The sequence below is a fragment of the Epinephelus lanceolatus genome, chromosome 15 (genome assembly GCF_041903045.1).
Source record: "Epinephelus lanceolatus isolate andai-2023 chromosome 15, ASM4190304v1, whole genome shotgun sequence".
NCBI classification, from domain to species: Eukaryota; Metazoa; Chordata; class Actinopteri; order Perciformes; family Serranidae; genus Epinephelus; species Epinephelus lanceolatus.
Genome location: NC_135748.1, coordinates 6,224,781 through 6,247,258, shown reverse-complemented (window position 1 = coordinate 6,247,258; position 22,478 = coordinate 6,224,781). Strand labels below are relative to the sequence as shown.

Here is a 22,478-nt window from a genome sequence, read left to right as displayed (position 1 = left end):
CCTGTTACTCAAGTGGCATTTGAAGATAACTGCAAGCACAGCCTTGCTTGGCTTTCAGTGTCCGATAGTCCACCACGAATGTTTTCGTCCCGTCTAATCAACGAAAATGAAACATAGATTTTGTCTTTGTTTTTATTATCAAGATGTACTTTTAGCTTGTCATCATCTCAATTTTCGTCATAGTTTTCGTCAACCAAATTAACACTGATCCACATTACTTATGATCATTTGTCAAATAGCTCATTTTATAAACATTTTATTAAAGCACCAATAGACAACTCTACAAATGAATGCAATATTGATATCGAGGTATTTGGTAAAAAAATATTGTGGTATTTCTTTTTCTCCACATCACCCAGCCATAGCAGATAGCCTCCTGAGATTTCCTAACCAAATAGAAAACCTACCTGCATTCGGGGCTCGGTGGGTGTTAATTTCAGACCCTGACTATAAGTCATCCAAACGTTGTTTAAATGTAATTCCATCATGACAGAGAGGTGCATTATATGATCACATAATGAAGAGCCTTGAGAAATGTATACACACACTTGTAGAGCAGGAATCCAGGGTTAGTCATGGATGATATCATCACTTTCTCTCTGCTTTTGATTTCATATCACTGACATGTATTGTTCTGTCAGCCAGCTCTGTAAAAGAACTGATGGCAGCTGACGGCAACCTCAAGAGATGGACTTTATTGGGAATACCAAGAGACTCTTCATAATTAGTGTTCATTATTACACTGACCTACCTGCCAATTTCATCACCAGCATGGGTTGATATTCTTCACCTCTGCATTTCATTAACTCACAGCATTGTTAAATGTGACTGTGGTACTGTTCAGGAGCTCTGCTCTTTGAACCTACACAATGGATGTGAAATACATGCAGCAGTGTGCAGAAAAGTGTCCTCAAAGTTCCTTTTTAGGAATAAACTAACAGCCATCTTATCAGCCTAAAACAGACACCAGGGGTGTACAGAGAGGATGAATCCATTCCAAGCAAATAACACTGTTGGTTCAGTGTGTTTGCCCACATTAAACAGCCTGTACAGAGGAATATGTGTGCCTTACCACAGACAGGAAATGATGTGTTGGAATTCGAAAGAAAAATTCGGAACTTGCCTTATCCAGCAGTGAGAGAGTGAGTCTTGCAAAGCTGAATTCAACATCCTGTGACTGTTTCCCTGGTCCACATCACACAGCTTTGCCTGTATTAAATATGAATGTGTAGTTTACTGATAGCATGTCAACAAAAGTATGTGATTTATCCCCTTGAACTACTTCAGCCCCCTCGCTCCATCCATCTTCACGTTCGGCCTTGATTTTTATCTGCACCTTGCACAATTGTGACAGTATGGCGGTGATAAAATAAAGTTCACTGCTGCATGATAAAACCAGTGTGACTGTGAAGCCTCTATAGCTCTCGATCTCCTCTTACGGAACACCATGTTTATTAAAGTGTTGTGTTGTCCTTGTCCACAGAGAGCACTGGGAGAGTTTCCAGAAAAGGAGCTCCAGCTGCAGCAGATGGAGGTCCAGGGTCAGGGGGTTTTGGAGAGGACTTCAGAGGAGGGACAGGTCCACATTCTACGAGACATTAAGCGCCTACGAGAATCATGGTTGGCTCTGTACAATATGAGTCTCAACCTGCACAGGTACCTCAACAGATGGATAATGAGTGTTGTGTTTTTTTTTTAGTTTGTTTTCCTCAGTATGTGCTGATGGTAAACAAGAATATCACAAAACTACTCACTAGTCACTCTGACTTCTTGTCTCCACCCACTGCACAGTGGAAGCAGCTCAGCAGCAGCCATCACTGTTTCAGTCCTCCATCAGTGTCTGCCAGTGATGGATGCAATTTATGACTAATTTCATTACTTACTGTTAGTCAGCCCGGCTCTATCCTTTAAATATGTATAAATCCTATTCACCCACATGTTACATCTTTTGTACATGTTACATCAAGACATTGCTGTTTCACAAGCAGACAGCCTGACAAATCTGGAGGGGCTTACCAATCATCCAGCAGTCAGTGTTGTCTCAGCTCCAGTGACTGCATGCTGCTCTCCAGTGCACTCGGCCTCAGCTCAGCATTAACAAGCTAGCTAAGATCACACAGCATTTAATTAAGACAACTTTGGAGTTATTGTAGTCATTCAACATTTTCTACATGACTTTTTATATTCATCCTTAATTGATATCTGTTGTTGTTATTTGGACTGATAGAGCACTGGGACAAGACACAAGAGGGTGATGAATGTGGAGTTTAAAAAACATATAATATAAGACATTAGAAGAAGCAAAATGACACATGGTAAGGGATGTAGAATTCCCAAGCTATTGTTTATATATTACAGACACATTTTTGAATTGTTACCAGTGATATGTTTAATATTAATACTCATCAATATTTAACGTTTGTTCAGTAGTCACTGTTGTGTTCCACCAAACACTTTTGGTATAGAACCTTTGGAATCAAAAGTAACCCTTCAGACATGGTACCTAGACCCGAGATCTGATGAGCATTTACACCACAGACGGTACTCTTAAATGTGGTGACACAGAGGAAGTCTGCACCTCGATTATCATCCACAGAACAGATTTGCACGCTGACATTTTCAGAACAAAATAGAACAGGCTGCAGTGAGAGTCTCTCTCCATGGAATATTTAAAAATAGCAGGTTTGTACATTTAGTCCTTCTCAGGCAAGTGCAGGAGTTTAGTGTTGCTGTAGCCTACAGGAGAGACACTTAGCTGCTTAATGAGTTTCCTTTGCAGGGAGTGTAACTTGCAGTAAGTCACTAAAAGAGTGAGAAGTCTGCCGTTCATAAAACATTCAGGACAACAACTCCACAGTTTATTCCACACTACTGAAGCTGCTCCTGTTTTGGAGCCACTGCGGAGTCAGTAATAACATACCTTTCAGCCATGCTTGTTGTTGCCGTAGGTAACAGTATGACGTCACATGTCAACAAGTGGAGATATTGCTAATATCACGATATGAATTTTTCATATGCTATCGAAAGATATGGTGGTATTATCGTGAACAAGATGATATGGGCCACCCCTACATTCCACCTTAAAAGTTGCCAGCCATTGGCCCAGTGAATTAAGTTATTTTTTTCTCAGTCTCCAGCTGCTGTGAGAGACAGCAAAACATCCTTTCATTTTGTAGTTAGAGTTTACTAGCTTAAGTAAAACTGTGGTTACATAAGCCTCAAAAACAGCCAGAAGCCCAGAGCAAGAGTGACCGTCTGCTACTGACCAATCAACGGACTGCAGTGTTTCTAGCTCCACCTTTTAGTACCAGATCTGTGTGCTAGGTACCCCAGCAAAAATGGGGACAGTAAGGAACAGTTCCATTGGTACCAACCACAAGTTTTCACAGTGAAAACAGAAAAAATGTGCACTGAACTGAACCGTACCGAACTGCTTGGTGGAAACAGGGCTAGATACAGTTGGTGTCTGGTCATAGTTAGAGGGTGTGGTGAGAGCGGAGTTGGAGAGGAGAAAAAGGTCCTTTCCCTCCCCTGTTAATGCAGCATGATTTTTAGACTCACAAAGAGACACTATTGCATTAACTATGATTACTTAAACTTAACATAATATCAGTACCCTACAGCCATTATGAATATGATGTAATAGACGGACATGTTTTAGTGAATTCCATGCATGTTTTGAGCGAGCACAGCAGCTAATGTTATTCAGCACCATTACCTTACATGTTGACAGTGTGCTATAATGTTATCACACAGGGATTGACAACCTCAACCTATGTGGAGGGTTACAACTTTTTTTATCAGTGGCTAAACAATCCAACACTGTATGGATAACATTTTAGATCCTTTTTGTTTGACTAGGAACATCTCCACAATTACTATTGTTAAACCCACCACACTCCATTTAAATAAATAATAAAGCTTTATTTCAACCAAACCAGAGTTGGTGACTGTTAAATGAGAGGAAAGATGAACTATAATGGTTTTTGTGAATTTTATTTTGCATTTGTCAACTTTGAATGAAGTGTGTTCTGCAAGTATAAAATGACTGTTTATTCAAGTGGAGTCTGTTGTGTGTGATGCTGGCAATTTCAGGGCTGTTTCTGGTTAAACAAAAAGGATCTCACTCTTTAACGGAAAGGTCTGTCTCTAAAAGGATCCACAATCCAGTCCTGAATTCAGTCCAGTAATTCTGTCAGACACTTATATTAACAATCTGAGCCTGTCAGTGGCAACAACAAGCACCTTTAGTGGACATACACTGATGGTACTGACATGTCCTGAGTGTTTACATTACTGCCTATATGGGACCAGTTTCAAAATGCGTTGTTCCTATTCATCATTTAGACACAAGAACATGAGTAAAGAGGGTCAAGGTGGAAAAATATTCTTTGACTCTGGATTTTTAAGTTTATTTGACGTGCAGTAAGCCACACAGCAACTCTTCAGCATAGTATTGAATGCTTTGTCTTTCCCCTAGTTGTATAAGGATGTGATGATCTTTGACTGTTTGCATAAATACAGACTGTATCTATTGGAAAAATGTTGCTATTACAAGTAGCTACCAAGAAACCAAGTGTGGTTTCATACCACTGAATGTGACAAAAGAAAATGTTACCACAATGTCCATTTACTCTGTGTTCACGAAGCTTTCACTCCCATTTCAATTATAGATTTTTTTTTGTCAAGTTCTTGTAAAAACTGCTCTAAGGTCAAGAATTAACATTCAAGCTCAGCGACTGGAGTGTTAACACAAATGGGTATCGGACAGAATATAAATGTGTGCATATAAACAAACAAAAAGCAATATGAGCTTCTTCAATATTAAGCTTATTGCTGCTTAAAGTTTTATTTCAGATTTTAAAAAAACTGCATTGAGGCAAGAGAAAGTAGAGGAGCATTGCTTTTCTGTTGTTGAGCAGTCTCTTCTTGTGGTTGTGGTGCCTTGGACAAAGAGGTGATGAACTTGTGAGTTATGGAAACACTTAACCTCTGCCATTCTTTCTCTCCCAGGCTGCTGAACAGCTCCACAGAGCAGACTGAGCCTGACTTATGGAGAGTTGAAGGCCCGTCTGCAGACAGCACATCCCTGACAACAAAGCTCAGTGTGGGGGAGGGAGACAGTCAGGTCAGGGCACGAGTCTCCAGGAGCCAGAGAGGCCAACAACAAGACAAGTCAGCTGAGATGTATGGAGCTGTGACTAGCTCTGGGCCACGAAGAGGAGGAAGCCTGGAGGCAGAGGCAGGAGAGGGGGTGATGATGGGGCAGGGTGGGTGGATCCAAGGCCATGGTGAAGGTCACCTCATTCTGTCTGGACAGGATAATAAACATCTCAGCCCATCAAGGACAGGCGAGGACAGTGGACGCTCCTTTAAAGGAGAAACAGTAGATTCTTCTGCATGGAGCTTTTTCGGCAGAGCACAACAGAAAGGTACCAAAGACACCACTGCTGATGGAAGCCCCAACAGTGAGACATCCGCAGTGGGTGGCAGCAGCATTTTGGCCGGAGACAGAGGGGGTGCAGCACTGACCACAAAGGTCAGCTATGGTGAGGGGCGCAGAACAAGTTCTGGTGAAGGCAGTGTGGAGGCAGGAGAAGGCCTGAGCCCAGGAGGAGGAGCGTTCACGCTGTTCAGAAGGGAAGCTTCCAAACAACCATCAACAACACCGACGCAACAAACATTGGTATGGTTGTGCAGTTTTTACCATAAGACTTGTTCATGCTTCTGCCCTTTGGTTAACTTTGTAGAGAGCAGATATGGACAGGGGCTGAGGTTCAGGTATTTCTGAATCATTTCACAATACTAAAGAGTTATGGCTTTTCTTTTTTAAAAGGATACTGGTTGTTTGGATTTTTTGAGGTGGTGTTGTATGCAGTACTCAACCATATTCAGTGTATCATATACAATAGACATCTGTTGGCACACCCCTGGTTTAGAGAAGCAGCAGGAGTTCGACTATAGTTCAACTGCACAAAGAAAACATCTGGCATTTTAATGTAGTGGGAAAGGTTGCCTGGGTCAAATGATTCTGCTGTAGTCGTGGGTATTTATTAGCCCGGGCTCTGGTCGGCATTGATGGAAATGCAACACCCGGGTGAACATGCTAATTTTACCCCCTTTACCAGCAAGATGCAATGACGTGCCATCACAAAATATCGTCCATCTCAGACCAAGCACTGCTCGAACATCAATCCAAATTAGTCTGAACTGAGTCTGAAAAAGAGACTGAATAAGTATGAGATATATAAAGTGAAATAACCACTGTAACGTGTTGACTGGCCTCCATGTTGCTTTTTACTGCTTACTAACCCGTTTTCTGACCTGTCTGTGATGTTGAACAAGACACACCAGGAAAAACACACACACACACACACACACACACACACACACAGAAAAGCATACTCATCTGCTGCAGAGCTGTGTACACAGCTCTGGTCTACTGGCCATGGTAATGGAGTCTGTGACTTATTTTTAGTGGGTTTACCTGTGTTTAAAAGACCCATGTACACACACTAGTTTTGGTAGAAAAGGGGTGTATGTATTACTGGAGATGTGGGCAGCAGATAGCCTAAAGAAACTGCACGTAAAAATATCAGTAACAATTGAAGTGTATGCTATATTGAGAGTATTTACCTTTTTGTCAAACTGACCATGTTCGACTGGGAAACTGTCAACAGCTTCAGTTCCCCACCTATGCTCTTGTCACAGCCACCAGACTCCACTGACAAAAACAGTAATTTTGGTTTACTAAACACAAGAACTGCTGGTCTACTGCTGCCTCAGTTAGGTAGTTTGAGTTATTGTGTGACTCCGGGCAAACCCTTTAAAATGCCAAAGTCACACAATAAGAAAAACTCCTGTGTAGCGATGCTAAGTCAATGTTTTTCTTAATGGAGTCTGCTGTGAAGAGAATGATGACTAATTGACTATGGACAAGTACCTCATACAGTCCCACTTCAAATATTCGAACTACCCTTTTACTGCAGTATGGAATACTTAAATCCCCCCGGGTATTACAGGCTGTTGCAATACACCTCATCATAACTGAGTTACTGAATAAATCCCAAACTGATCCAGTGAACTGATCGAAGCTGCAGAAAGTATATAATGAGTTATTACATCCTTGCTCTCAGCCTTGTCAGCTTCTCTCCTAAAGTCAGAATTTTCCAGCACAGTTGTTCATTATTTGTACTGATAATTCAACAGGAAGGATTTTCTTTCCTATGTCAGATATGGGAACAATACAACAGACAGTCACATAAAACTGACAATGGGGATAAAAAGTAAATTTAATGTTACATAAAAGTCCTGGCTGCCTGTCAAGGCTGAATCACCGATACCTTTCTGTATAGCTAACACTGTGCAGAAAAAGGAAAGGCATTGTTACTCTGTGCAGTTCTACAGCGAGAAAAAAGAAAAATATGGACCTGGGATGAGGCAATACTGTCTGTTTGCTGCAGTGGTGGTTCTAGCCTAAATGGCGCCCTGGGCAATAGGCCATAGCACAACACAGCAGCATGTCAAGTGGGCAGAACTCTCAGAACTCAGTTCTAGATGATTTGAGCTTTGTGACATGGCGTGTTATCCTGCTGGAAGTAGCCATCAGAAGATGGGTACACTGTGGTTGTTAAGGGACTTACATGGTCAGCAACAATACTCAGGTAGGCTGTGGCATTTAAACAATGCTCAGTTGGTACTAAGGGGCTCAAAGTGCCAGTAGATCAGCAGTTTCTGAAATACTCAAACCTGCGGGTCTGACACCAACAACCATGCCAAGTTTAAAGTCACTTGAATCACCTTTCTTCTCCATTATGATGCTCGGTTTGAACTTCAGCAGGTCGTCTTGGCCATGTCTACATGCTTAAATGCATTGAGTTGCTGCCAAGTGATTGGCTGGTTAGCTATTTGCCTATAAGCAGTTGCAAAGGTGTCAATCAATGAAAAGAGAGTGGAAAGATTAGTAGTGAGGTATAGCTCACCTCTTCCCCAGTGTTAATGAGGGTAGAATGAGTGAAAAAGAAACAATGATAGATGCAGCTGTTGAGATGATTATTCTGTCATCTTTCCAGTTTTAGATGTAGAATATTGGTAAGCTCTGAATGACTATCATTACCTTTGTTACCATTTTGCACTTGTCTGGCAGAACAATTGTTGTTGATATGAAATGCTAATGGAAAAACAAAGAAGCACAGAAAACTGCTGACAGATTAGTGCTTTGACCAAATTCACTGATGGATTTTTTAACAGCCCGTAGATGAGTCAGGCATCCCTACCTCTAACTGAAAAAGGGTACAAAATGACTGTTTTGGGGTTTTGTAGGGGGGCACGGGACAGTCCAGATCCAGGAGGAGGGAGTTTGAGGCCTGGCTGTCCAAAGAGAATGAACTCCTCTCAGGGATCCTCAGCATGAAGGGAGCATCACTCAGCGCCAAACAACTCAAGATCCGACAGGACACGCTTCAGGTTTTAATTCTTAAGAATTTAGAAGATACAGCAGCATGTTATTGTTATTTTATGCTTGGGAAAAAAGTTATCCTGATGTGATCTGTCAATATTCCAAATATGAACTTTCAGTAAACTAATGTACAGTTTAGCCTCATGATGCAGACCTGTGAGTAATTTACCATGGAGCTGAACGGACTTTTACACTGAAAGTTTACGTTCTGTTGCACTTTCTGCTGCTTTGCATTCAGACAATATACCTTATCCTCTGTGGTGTGTCCTGCTGCAGGCTCTAAGGGCAAGACTGACCTGGGGTCAGGAGCAGTTCCAGCTGTTGCTGCTCCAGGAGAGTCAGGGCAGTGAGGCTGGTTCTGGACCAGCAGAAGATGTGGATTTGGAGGAACTTCGCTACCGCTGGATGCTCTACAAGTCCAAACTGAAGGATGTGGGAGACGTCAGGGTCAGGGCCAGCGCCAAGGTGAGACGAGAGCTGAATACTGCAATTCACATTATGTGGTCGAAATTAATATATATTTTTTAATGCTTGAAGATCCACTCATTACTAAAAGTCTAAGTCATCCAAGAAAGACAATAAAAACTAATGGAATGGTCAAAGGTATCAAAGGGAATTTTCAGTTGTGCTGATGTATTGCCTCAACTCAGCCCTAAGGAAAAATGACTGTCCTCTATTGACCAATCAACAGACTGTGGTGTTTCTAACGCCACCTTTTAGTACCAGATCTGTGTGCTAGGTACCCCAATAGAGGGTTGACCAAAAATGGGGATGGTAAGGAACAGTGCCGTTGGCTCTATACACAGCTTTTCATCATGGAAATGGAAAAAATACATACTGAACTGAACTGAACCGGACTGCTTGCTGGAAACACGGCTTAAGTTCCCTGTACTTTCTTTATACTTAGTCCCAAACTCCCTGGGGTTTACAGACAAATAGTGCCACATCTCCCACTTAGTCAAGCTGCCACCGTGCTGACATTGTGATTATATGATGTTTTTTTATAAATGTAAAACAAGTTCTTTACAATTTGTGCATTTGATTACATTTGCCTTTATTAACTATAGACTAGTGGGTAATTATGCATTCATTCATTCACTGATACAAAATAAAATCTTAAATCTGGAGCACAGATGTCATTGTAGTATAATTGCTATTGTATGCCAGGATCCTGTATTAACTCATGACCTCACTGTGATGTGCTTTTGTGGGATTCCGCCCTTTAAGTGCACTGTTGTTTTCTCACCACAAGGTGGTAGTGTAACATCATTTAGATCACTACACAGTGACAGTTAAGATTACCTGTAATAAATCTGTAAGGTTGCTGCTGCTCAGTAGAATTACTGTATACTGGATATTAATTGCACTAATTGCTAATCCTATCCTCCAGATGTGGAACAATGAAAACAAATGTATTCACAATCTCATGTGATTTTTGAGAGCACACTGGGCTGAGCAGCATGTCACCTGTCAGTTTAACAGTGTGGTCCAGCATGAGTCAGTTGTCAGTAAGAATGCTCCAGTGTGGTTTGAATTTAGTATGATGATCCAGTCCACAAGGTTAGTATATGTAACTGTTGCTAAGGTTTTGAACACTGTCAACATTGTCAATTGATTCAAATATTTAATATCTCTGCAGAAACTCCAAGTCAAACAAGAGGAGCCGGCCATCACAGCAAAGGTGCAAAAGGTAACTCCAAACTATTTAGGATTTCATAAATATTAGTCAACATAACTGCACAGCAGCATTATGCCATGATAGAGTCCACGTGAGTATCAGATAGGGCTGCATTTCACCATTATATTCATTATAGATTTATTTGTTTTTTAAATTGGTAAATCATTTTTTGTCAGAAAATAGAGAAAATGCCCTTCATAACTTCCCAGAGCCCATGATTACGTCTTCAAATGTCTTATGTCCAACTGACAGTCTAAAAGCCAAAGATATGCAGTTTACAATGATGTGTAGGCCCCTTTTATACATGCAGTCTATCACTGGAATGTTCAGGAACATTTCCTGCATGAGGTAATGTGTTAAAGGTGAAGTGTGTAATATATAGTGGGATTTCGTGGCACCTAGCAGTGTATTGCAGATTGCAACCAGCCAAAACTTCACCGGCTAGAATTCCTTCTGTGTTTATTATTCAGGTTTTTTCAGGAGCTAGATTATTCACAGAGGTCTCCTCCTCTTCAAAACAAACAGACCAGGTGATTGAAAGTGCCAAAAACACTGAATAAAGCAGTTTCATGTTACAAACCAGATCCAAACGGTCAGGAGGTTTTCACCAGAAGCTGAATTATCCACAAGGGTCCTCACCTCTCCAAAACAAACCGAACCATGGATTTTTGTGAACTGTCACACCCCTGATACTACTGCTACTTTTTCTCTTAATGCAGCTTCCTCGGCTAACAGTGTCAAGTAACAGTGTTAATTTGCAAATGTAGGGGATCTTTCTTACTGAGCCTCACTGCTCTAGAGTATTTTACTTCTCCACGTAACCTGTTGTGCTAAGTGCATATTGATGTTTTTTGTTTTGCTTTACTCCCTGAGATTTAACATGTTTGGTGTATTAGAGGTTGAGATTCTGCAGATGGAGCTCTTTGCTTTGTCTTGAAGCTGTGCTGCCTTTCACGGTTTACCCCAAACACCCGGTTCATGTATTCAGCCCAAAGCAACTATAAACATGATGCGTGTTCTTCTGTGTAGTGGAGAATTAGTGAGGGGAAAATTCACAACGTTTGGTTGTGTTTTAAGAATCTGAACCAAGTGTTCTCTTGGCATTCATTTTACATCCTGAAATTTTCCCAGAGGTCTTTGGGCTGTAGAGAGCCAAACAACTGACCTGACCACCCAGGACTGGAAGTGAAGCGTATCAAACCAACCCCCCAACCCACCATTCATTCAGTAAGCAGTGGCCAGTGAACAGATTAAAGCATGCCGTCCCCCTGTGGCCACCGTATTGACCCCTCAGATGCCAAGCTCAAACATTCCTGTATGTTCTCACAAGCTCTCCACAGGCTGATGGCTCTGCTGCTGCTGGGTTTTATCAGCCTTTATCTTCAGCGGAGGATGGGCTGATTGTTTTATTGACTAGATGGTTTGTTGAGTCACTGCATTTCTTTTCTTAGTGCCATGAAGCAAACACACCCACCATTTAGCAGCTACTTATAACTTTACCAGATGAACTGATGTCCTGGAAAAACTCCCTTATGATTCTGTGAGTCTTTTATATCAAGACATGTTTATTCATTGTGGGATGACAGGCGTCTTTGTTTGCATGTCAGCTCAACAGTATGCATCGTGTCTGCTTTGCTACTGTTGGGCTTCATGTCCCTGAGCTGTCAAACCCTCTACTAGGTTTGTAGTCAGAAGTGGGCAAGTTTATCGGACCTATTACTGTTTTCGCTGGTGTTCACTTGTCCTTTTCTAGCACACATAGCCAGTTTTCTCATTCTGGTTACTCCCAGATCACAATACTGATCATACTGCTACTAATAATGATGATAATAACAATGCCTTTATTTAAAAAGAGCTTTTCAAAACAAGTTACAAAGTGCTTTACGTACAATTAAAAAGACAATAAAGTCAGTTAATAAAATAATGCAATAAATACAACAGATAATAAAACAAACTTAAAAACAACTAAAATAATGAGTTAGCATTCCTGATCTCTTCTGACAGGTCATTCTACAACTGAGGGGCCAGAACAGAGAAGGCCCGATGACCTTTAGTTTTAAGGTTTAATTATGGAATGACCAGGAATGACCTACCAGATGATCGCAGGTTGCATTCAGGCTCATGGGAGGTCAGAAGGTTGGCTATATATAAGCTGGAGCTAACCCGCTACAAGCCTTAAAAGTTATCCTTATAATTTTGAAGTCCACTTTAGACAGGCAGTCAATGAGGTGATTCTAAAACCAGTGTGATTTCTTTCCCGCTTTTTGACCTAGTTGTGAGTCTGGCTGGTGCGGTTTAAATCAGCTTAAGTTTATTGAGTTTAATTATTTTGATGTGTGAGACATGAGAAGAGTGCATTACAGTAATCTAACCAGGATGAAATTAATGCAGAATTTACTGTTTTTGATATTGGCATTGCTGGTCAAAGTTGAGGATAGAGTCCAAGATAATATTGAGATTTCTGCAAGAGTTAGTAATGTCAGATGAGAGGGGACCAAGATGGGAAGAAATATAATTTTGTGATGAGTTTGGAGCTGTGGCAACAATTTCAGATTTTTCTTAGTTTGACGCCATCCAATTGTTGATATCTGCAGTGCGCATGTGGAGGTTGTTTAATTGACTGGTATTGTTGGTGTCAAAGGAAAGATATTACTGTGTATCATTGGCAGACACAAATGCTACTAATGACTTATTATGATCAGTTCATCAAACAAATCTTTAAATAAAAAGAACACTGCTTCATTACCAGTCAACTGGTGGTGCTCTGGAGGTACAGTAAAGCCCTGTTTCCACCACACACTTTCAGTATTGTACCTTTGAAACTAACAGTAACCCTTCAAACATGATACCTAGACCCTAGGTCCGTTAAGCGTTTCTACCACAAACTATACTATTTAATGTGGGCGGGGTTGTTGTCACTCACTGCTCCGTCCAGCTCTCATGGATCTCATCTTGGTGTTGCTGTAGCCCACAGGAATGATGCTCCACAACACTTTTTTCTCCAAGAGAGGATTAGAATATATGCAGTTCACATAATCTTGTTTAAATTAATACATATTTTTAAATGCTTGAAGATCCACTCTTTACTAAAAGTCTGTGTCATCCAAGAAAGACAATAAACACTAATGGAATGGTCAAAGTTGTCATATTGATGGATGTTGATGGATTCATGTCGTCAACTCATGCGTTGAGTAACATTACAAGTAAACATTACACCTTAAAAGTTGACGGCAGTCGGCCCAGTGAATTAAGTTATCCATTACTTTTCACGGTGGAAGTGGAAAAAATGCATACCAAACTGAACTGAACAGTAATGTTAAAATCTTAATTAACAAAGAAAATACATTTGTGGGTTTCTCTTGTTGCTTGTGTAGCCATCTTGCCAATGTTTTCACATAACGCCCTGTTTGGAGGGTGACTGAAAAATTTCAGTCTGGAGGGCCACCTGTCCTTGACACTTTGCCTCCCGCCCCAATCCCAACAAGAATCAAGACACCCTGCCCCTAGATGTGAACACACAAAACAGAAGGGTAAGGGCTAAGTGGGTGCTTGAGTCCAAGGATTAAGAGTGAAATGTTGACCTTTTGATGGCGCCAGATAAAAAGTCAGGGGTTCAGCAAAATTGATTAAAAAAAAAATTCATCTTGAGGAGAGCATAAATGTCTGAACTAAATTTCTTGGCAATCCATCCAGTATTCATCAAGATATATCAGCCGAGACCAAACTGTTAAACTGACCAACACTGCCAGAGACACTCTGCTATAGTGATTAAAAAACAATAAATAAAACAAAGACAGCTGAGTAAAATCCCTTTTCATCAAGCTTTTATGATGGAAAACAGTATGGTACCAGTTAATAATACATACTTAATAAATGACACCGCTGGCTGGACTGAGCTGGACTTTCCCCGCTGTCACCATTTGAGTCTCAACGCTTTGCTAATGCTTTGACTAGTTTGACTAGCACACTAGTGAGACATTATACTAACAAAAACTTTTGTACTCTAAGGTCATCTTGAGTAGATCAGCAACCATTGGTGTCACTGCTCACATGAACCTGAGATTTGTTTATCACAACTCACAGGTGCAGTTCACATGAGAAATTTATGATATATTTATTTTGTTTATGAACAAAATGCACAATGTAAACAGTAGTGCGAAGCTTTTACTGTGAAATGCTGCAGGAAATATTGAGATGACACCCTTAATACTGCTGGGTTAATGATCAGTATCTTAAGTTATGGTTAGACACTATAGCTTTCTGCCATTTGTATTCACTCATTCACAGTGAGTTCAAGTAGTGTGTGCTGACTCTGCAAAACACACAAACATACCTTTGTCCTGTGGCTGTTTGTCAAATGGAGGTGTGTTCAGCTAGTTTCACTTCCTCTTCAGTCAATCATTAACCTTTAAACACACAGTCCAACACACTCTGCAAACCTCCCTCTGTGTTTCTGTCCATCTGAAGTGTTTGACCACAGTTTCAGATGGATTTCATTTGTGTTCATGCTTCTTTACTGTAGCTACCATTTTCCTCCAGCTCTGAGCCACAGTCCTCAATAAAATGACTCCGAAGGGTTTGATGTTAAAGAATGATGCTCATTAAGATCTGGAGCTCCATCAAATGATGAATGTCATCATGGAAGCCTGCTTGACATACTAATAAGTTGTCTGCAAGCTCCTTTAAGCTTAATTAAAGACTGTTTGCAGTAATACTAAAGACAGATGCACATGCAGCTATATTCAACTGTGAGTGAAAATTCAGCACAGAAAGAAGTGTGCCTTTTTAAAACTGTGAAACTGAATTAAAGAGATTTCTGCTTGCTGACCCCCTGCTTCTTTTGTAGGGGTTTAACTCTTAATGTCAGCATGACAGTGAAACTAAATATGGTCAAGTTGTTGGAAGGAGTACTCACAAGGTACTCATTAATGCACTGGTGAAGTGGGAGGAGTTATTTTTGGGTATCCATTATTCCGGAAGTCCTGTTGATATTTTACAGAGACAGTGCTCGGTGAGTTGTCTTCTTACAACTATACTGTTACTTGTAACTTATGTTTGTAAATGTGCCATCAGCTCTATCAGTTCTGATAATACTGTGCTCAAAAAAATAATTGTGATTTCAGCTCGCCAAAGAAAAAAAAGAAATATTATATTTTTATGTGTTGCAATCAAAATAATTCTGTTTCCTTGGCAACACTTGAGTGTTTGACAAACACATGGATCAGTCATTATTATCCCACAAGGTCTTTGTGCAATGGAGATTTTTTTCTCTACTCCAATAAATAGGACAAACCTTAGATACAACTTGGCAACAGCAGATATTTCTAGTCCGGTCAGCAACGCTTTAGATGAACTCTGAGCCAGAAAGCTAACGTTACGCTCGCAAGATCTGCCAAAACATTAAAATCATGGACAGGTGAAGTAAATAATATTAATCATCTTGTCACAATGCAAAGTACTGCTGGGAAACCTTGGATTAATAGGACTTGCTGATACCCCAGAGGTACCCCTAATCCACAGTGGGGCCCTGTTGGATTGGATTTGGCTTTGACCTTGTGGAATGAACACAGGACCTCTGGGGGGTGTCCTGTGGTACTGCAGCATTGCAGGCAGATCCTTTGAGCCCTGTGAGTTGTGGAGTGGGGTACCAGCACATCTTACTGATGCTGGATCAGATCGGGATCTGAGGAATTTGGAAGCCAGGTCGATGACTTGAGCTCTTTGTCACGTTCCTCGGGCCATTCCACAGCACTTTTTTGTGTGTGGCATGGCGCGTTGTCCTGCTGAGGGGAGGCCCTACTGTCGGTGAGTGCTGTTGCAATGGAGGGGGGGGGGGTTCTCAACAGAACATTGTATTACAACAAGATGGTCACTTCACTCACAAGTGGTTTTAATGTTTTGGCTGATTGGCGTAATTTGACAGTATGTTTAACAATAAGACTGGCTAGCTATACAGCCATGTCATTGCCCCAAATCAATATCAAGATTTTCAGGAACATATGATACATCATGTGTGCCGTTACCGTCAACCACAGTCTGAAGTAGTGATGGGCGAAATGAACCAATTTTTTTGAACATCTCTTTTTAGTGTCCAGTATGCACAAGGTCAGCCTGCAAAATGTCCAAGTGCCCCAGAATCCCCAACTTTTTTCATTTGCACATGCTGTCTGCTATGGTGAGTGAGCAAGAAGCGATTGAATTGGACTTTGTCCAGACCTCTGCCAGCCAAGGCCAATGGTGCATTCGTGTGCTCCTCTGAATTCAGTGCATTCATAAGCTTAAAGTTGTAATGTGGAGATAGGGGTATTATATGGAGACTGGGAGGTGACATGCATGTGTTATTTTTTTTTTTAAAACACATGCATGCTTTCTGAATTGCGTGCACATTTTATAAATTTGCACGCGTGTTTTATTAAAGTGCATGTGCGGCTCTCTGTCACCCCCACGAACTGCAGCAGGAGGACAGGTTACATCCGTTTATGCCTGCGCCTGCCGAGGTAAACAGTAAGACAACAGTAATGATGAGACAGTGAAACGTGACTGCTGTGACGACCCCTCCACTCCACTAGCTGTCCCTGCCTGTTTGCTGCTGTTCTTTCTCTTGCAGGAAGCAGGGCGGAGGGTCATCAGCCTGATGAGCCACACCTGGGCCTGGTGTATGTGTCTCTGTCAAAAGCTCCCTCCTGCCTGTCTTCAGTCTCTCTCTCGTCTGATCTGAGTGTGGGCACGGCTGCTGCTGCTGTTGTTTTCTTTTCTTCTTCTTTATTTGCTCCATACATTACATTGCCTTTTGATAAACTGCAGTTTTTGACACTTCCACATTGGCTTCATTTTTTTTAGCCTCGGAGGTTACAGCTTGCTTAAACACGATGACTGTTAAGTTTTGCGGCTCCGGCAGCACGAGCTTTCAAACTGACACGACATTTTGCAAAAAGCCTCAAAACTCAAACCCTGAAGTTGCAGATGAATAGCGAACACGATGTAATCCAAAGCGTCCATAAGTTCAGAGGGCCAGTGCACTTGTTGCAGCTTGTGTGTTACAGCCTCCATCCTGTGGTGTTCAGAAGCTGAGGCAGTGAAGGACTACACGCAGTGTTGGAAATAAATTGTAAACAGAAGTTTGACTGTGTTCCTGTTGCTATGGTTACTCATTTTAGATACAGGCTGATGCTAGACAGAGATTTAATTTAGAACAGTGAAGAGACAGTTACAGCTGAGCTTAGGTGGTGTCCATCACCAGAAATTAATGGACACCCTGCAGCCAATCAGGATCAGGTATTCATACAGGCCATGCTATAAAATCTGCATCGACTGTTCAATACATGTTGAAACTGTACATTCCAGAGCATATAGTACATTTTAGCAAAACATAGGTCCCTGCAATTATTCATAGTTCATAGTGGCAGTAAGTCATATGGCAGAGTTTACTTCTAAGGTGATCCAATCATAATGCAAAATAGTATTTTTCCCACACTGGTGTATGAGGTCACTACAGTAGGTCCTTTCTATTATAACTACATGAGTTTTAGCAAATGATATTCACAGAACAATTGTACACAAAAACACCTTTAAGAGTTCCCCATGGATAAGTGTTTGAGGCTGGACCTCTGTGAATCCTGTCTTTGCAGGCAACTGTTTTGCTTACCACAGAGTGATTTCAGCAAGGCTTGACGCAGTGTTCAGAGGGTGAAAGATGAACGTAGGCGGCAAACATGATTCACTGAATAACAAGTCTGAGAGAAATGAGAAAGAGTGCAGAGGCCTGAGCTGAATCACTTTACTGTGGTACAGGATGTTTCTGACTGTGTGGGTGAACCGCTTCTGCTTTCATCTCTGGATTCATCACATTTCCTATACTTACATTTTTAGATATGTTTTCAGAGTTTCAGAGCAAGTAAATAATCACAAAACCACCACAAGATTGTTTTTGTTTATCCAGAATTACACAGATTTCAAAATTTCACAACAAATCAAAAGAATTTGCAAGATGGTGCAGTGGTTAGCACTGTCGCCTCACAGCAAGATTGTTCCTGGTTCAATCCCAGGAGGGAGCCCTTCTGTGCGCATGTTGTCCCCGTGTCAGTGTGGGTTTTCTCCAGGTACTCCAGCTAATTGGTGACTCTAAATTGGCCGTAGGTGTGAATGTGAGTGTGAATGGTTGTCTGTCTCTACATGTCAGCCCTGTGATAGTCTGGCGACCTGTCCAGGGTGTACCCTGCCTGTCGCCCAATGTCAGCTGGGATAGGGTTTTTTTTTTTTTTTTGGATTCTTTATTCACCGTAGGGGCATGCAAGAAAAACAAAGTTTTCTTCACAAATTCAACATAACTTGCTGTCAGTGTTTGAAATACAAATGTTCATTTTGCAGGTGACTAAAACAGGAATGTTTTAGAATGTTACTTGACCATAATACAGTACATATTCAAAATGTGTGATAATTACATTTGCTTTTCATTATTTTATTCCAACTTGAGCTCATATAGTATGACTGTTAAGTGACAAACACAAGTGTTCAATTAACAGTAAGAACATTTTGATTGTTAAAGCATGAGCGGATCAGAGAACAGGGAGGCTTCTCATCACATCATGATATTATGCACTTATAAAAACAAGGACATGTAGAATTTAAAGGCTTGCTCTTTCTGCCATTTGGGCAAATGAAGGCCCCACCAGTGTTATGATTATTATGGTAAGCCTTTATCTCAGCAGTTTAACAGGGAAATGTTGGAAACGAACTTTTTGGTCCATCTGCCACTGTGGCTGTTTGATTCCAAAATACCAGCCACTTAATAGATTACCATTGTTCTTTTGGCTTGTGAGAGACGAAAATCTAGCAACCACTTGCATATTTTACAAGCATCTGGTAGCAATCTTAGTATGATGAAAGTGATGAGTTAAACATGTTGCAAGCTAAATCTGATAAGATGCATTAAATTACAACATTTATATTTAATATGGAACATGGTCCCTTAAACTAAATAAAGTTTAAATGAGTTAATGAATGATGAAGTCAATCTAAAACGACTTGGCGCTCCCAGAGTGCTGAGCTTGTGATGCAGTTTCCTTTCATTTTCCTTTTTGCACCAAATACACTGAAATGATTTATAATTCGTGTCATCAAAGAAGACTTTCTCTGTTCCATCAAGTTGCATCCATCTCTCTTTTATTAGTGGACTGGATGAGCCTGCCTCAAAGTAATCTTATGATTACATAAGTAGAAATTTATATCATAACAAATCCATCACAATCTGTCCAGTTGGTCTGTAACAGTATGAAGAGGACAGAGATTTTAAAGACACTCACTGTGCTCTATGGACTTACATTTGTTAAGCTTCTCAGTCATTTACGCCATATTCTTTTTATATATATTTTAATTAAGAAATGTAACCCTTTTTACAACACAAAAACAAAACAGACATTACAAAAAAGCAGAAAATAAAACAAAATGCCAGCTCACAGAAAAGTGCACATGTGCATGTCAATCTGTACAATTGCTGAAATTTCCACAGGTGGATTGAGGGTCAGAAATACAATTGGTGGAGTCAGTGAGGTGGAGGAAAGCCCAAGACAAAGGCCAGAAAACTGAAACCCTGTCTGTTCAAAGTACAAAGCTATACAGTACAGTACCATACAGTCCGATACTAATAGTTCCCAGGCTGACACCGTTTTTTTTCACACAATATTATCATAGACTGTATAAAATGATGGACATCGCTACGGGGACATCACCCATTGTTGTGGACTCCCATTTAGAAGCCTCAAGTTCAGCATTTTGGCTGTCGCCATCTTGGATTTTTCGAGCCAGAAGTGACCATATTTGGACGATAGGGTGGAGATAATACTAACACTAGCTGCTAGCTTGGTTAGGTCAGTTCATTTACTGTACAGCTATTATTAACTGTGATAATGCTTATTCTAATGCTAATATCCACCAGTGATGAACAGGCTATAAAAACACTGAAACAAAACTGAAACCAACTGGTAAAATTGAATATCCAACTCCCAAGAGTCAACAGACGGCACCCAGCTGTTGCTAAATGAGGCCACACCTTATGCGTCGTCCTGGTTCCCTCGACAAAAAGCCAATATGGATTTTTCATTTTGGATTATTGCAAAAAATAAGCTTTGTGGCAAACAAAAGTTAATGATGCTTACATGTTTTGTTCAGGAAAATAATCTTCAAAATGAATACCGCTTTTATGATATTTGAAGTGCAAATGCAATCAATAGAAGTAAAAAGTAAAAAAGTAAAAACCTATACACTACGATCGCATGAATTAACATTGCCACCACAATGATGCTGTAAAGCCATGTTCGGTATGATGACGTTCTGTAGTCTCTTCAAGCCACTTATTAGCAGCTGCCTTTTTTAAGACACCTAAAGGCTTTAAAATTCTTGAGTGGGGTATTTACTGACATACCATAAAACTTTAATTAAAAGCCTAGTCCCAGTTAAACGCCCAGTCTCTTTTACATACAATAAACGCCTGTCTTAATTAGATGCCTGGTCTGGTTGCCAAGCAGTTAATTTTTATAGAAGTTCTTTGGATGTAGAAAACCGTGTTGTTGGCTACCTCAAATTGTGTCCATTCCTCGATTACCCTGTACCTGTAAGTTATTTGTACTCCAGTAGTCCATAAGGGTCCCCAGATCAAAAGAATAAAAAATGTTTTTCATAAAAATGAATCCAAGTTGTGAGTATTGTTTTAACAGGATAAGGTGGGGTTGTGTTGTAATCCTCAAGTGCCGTAACTCACTCTCTCTCTGATGGGCTGTCTGTCGGAGCTAGACCAAATGAATGATTATTAATTGATATATTATCTGAACCCTAATTTTTATATAATACACAGTTCGATTGTATTTCCTGAGCCTTGCTGAGCAACAGCTTTGTGTCAAAAGAGTTAAAGGCCTTATAGGCCTGTTGATTTCAGTGATGGAAGCAAATAATAGCCTGGGCTACTACTTGAAGTTTTAAGGTATTTTATGTTGTAGAACAAATTGGGAAAGTCTCTTACACTTGTGTAAACCACAGATCTTATTTCAGGCATCTAACCAAAAACGTATTTAGAGACAAGGGAACCAGGGGTGCAAAAATGCTAACTCATTGCCAAATTTGAGGACTCATTCCTGGAGCACTCAAGTGGCCGTTCAAGGAACTGGAGTTTTTGGCACCTCAGAGTTGGCTTCATTTTTCAGCCCTGAAGGTTGCTGCTTGGTATCGATACACCAGCACCTGCTGCACTCTCTTGCTCTCTCGCTATTCATCATTAATCATGTTGAAGTCTTTGTATACTTATCTTTTAATTGATGAAATAATTTTATGCCCTCAATGTCAAAGTTTCCCCTAATTTAAAACATTATATGGAATATCTGTTTTCCAAGGTGTTGTATTGAAGTTAGAAATTCCGGCAACATTAGCACTAAGTCGGAGCAACCTACTATCACAGAGAGACAGTCATGTATCAGCTGTCTGCTGTGTATGTCGCTGCACAAATGAAACACCATATTGTTTTTAATGGTAAAACCTTCATTACATACTGTACATGTATGTGCGTTAATGTGTTTTTGTGTTGCTGCTGTCCTTACAGAAGCCCGGCTTGTGTCAGCGTGTGTGTCGGTATGCCCTTCCTCTGTGGCTCCTCCTCCTGGCTCTGCTGCTCCTGGCCTTCCTGCTGCCCCTCATGGATGAAGGCAACAGCTGCTCCCTCTCCAACAACTTCGCCCGGTCCTTCAACATCATGCTGCGATACGACGGACCCCCACCCACATAGGAAAACACCTTTGGATAGAGTAATGTTACATCTCACTCTCTACTGCAGCTTATGATGCTATAATGGGCCTTGGCTTATGTAGGAATGTTGACCTCTGACCTCCGATCATCATGACTGTAACAAACCAAAAGCAGGACCACAACCTTCAGTTTAATCTAAAGGCTTTGCAACAAATCTAATACTCATTTTAAAAATGACTCATCTAACTAATAGCTTTGCTAACACCAGTGAATCAGTGACACAATTTTCCTCCTTTAATATCACCTCTACTATGGACCACAATCTGTGAAGGAAACACAACTGAGAGTAGCACGCACATCTGTAAACAACAAATCCCACAATTCTCTGATGCTTCTACACATTCAGAACCTCACAGCCCATGATTCTTTGCTGTTAAAAATCATGATCTTTTAACTATCAAACAACTATCATGAAGAATAAAGTCCTGTAGGACTACAAGTCCAGCGCTCATTATAAATATTTCACAGTATTATAAGCGCTCTGTACAAGCTTATACATCCTATAACCAAAGTCATTTTTCTGCAATCTATCAGCATCATGAGTTTCTAACA

General features: G+C 40.7%; 1 protein-coding gene across 1 annotated transcript in view; it reads left to right on the top strand.

The window, feature by feature from the left end:
* Window positions 1–22,250, top strand: part of syne3 (spectrin repeat containing, nuclear envelope family member 3) — a 72,528-nt gene extending 50,278 nt beyond the window's left edge. The window contains exons 13-18 of the mRNA XM_033642581.2: window positions 1,484–1,656; window positions 5,014–5,686; window positions 8,323–8,466; window positions 8,735–8,923; window positions 10,098–10,148; window positions 21,724–22,250. Of these exons, the coding sequence (XP_033498472.1) occupies window positions 1,484–1,656; window positions 5,014–5,686; window positions 8,323–8,466; window positions 8,735–8,923; window positions 10,098–10,148; window positions 21,724–21,906 (1,413 nt within the window). The 3' untranslated portion in view covers window positions 21,907–22,250. The remainder of the gene's footprint in view (window positions 1–1,483; window positions 1,657–5,013; window positions 5,687–8,322; window positions 8,467–8,734; window positions 8,924–10,097; window positions 10,149–21,723) is intronic.
* Window positions 22,251–22,478: the final 228 nt, after the last annotated feature.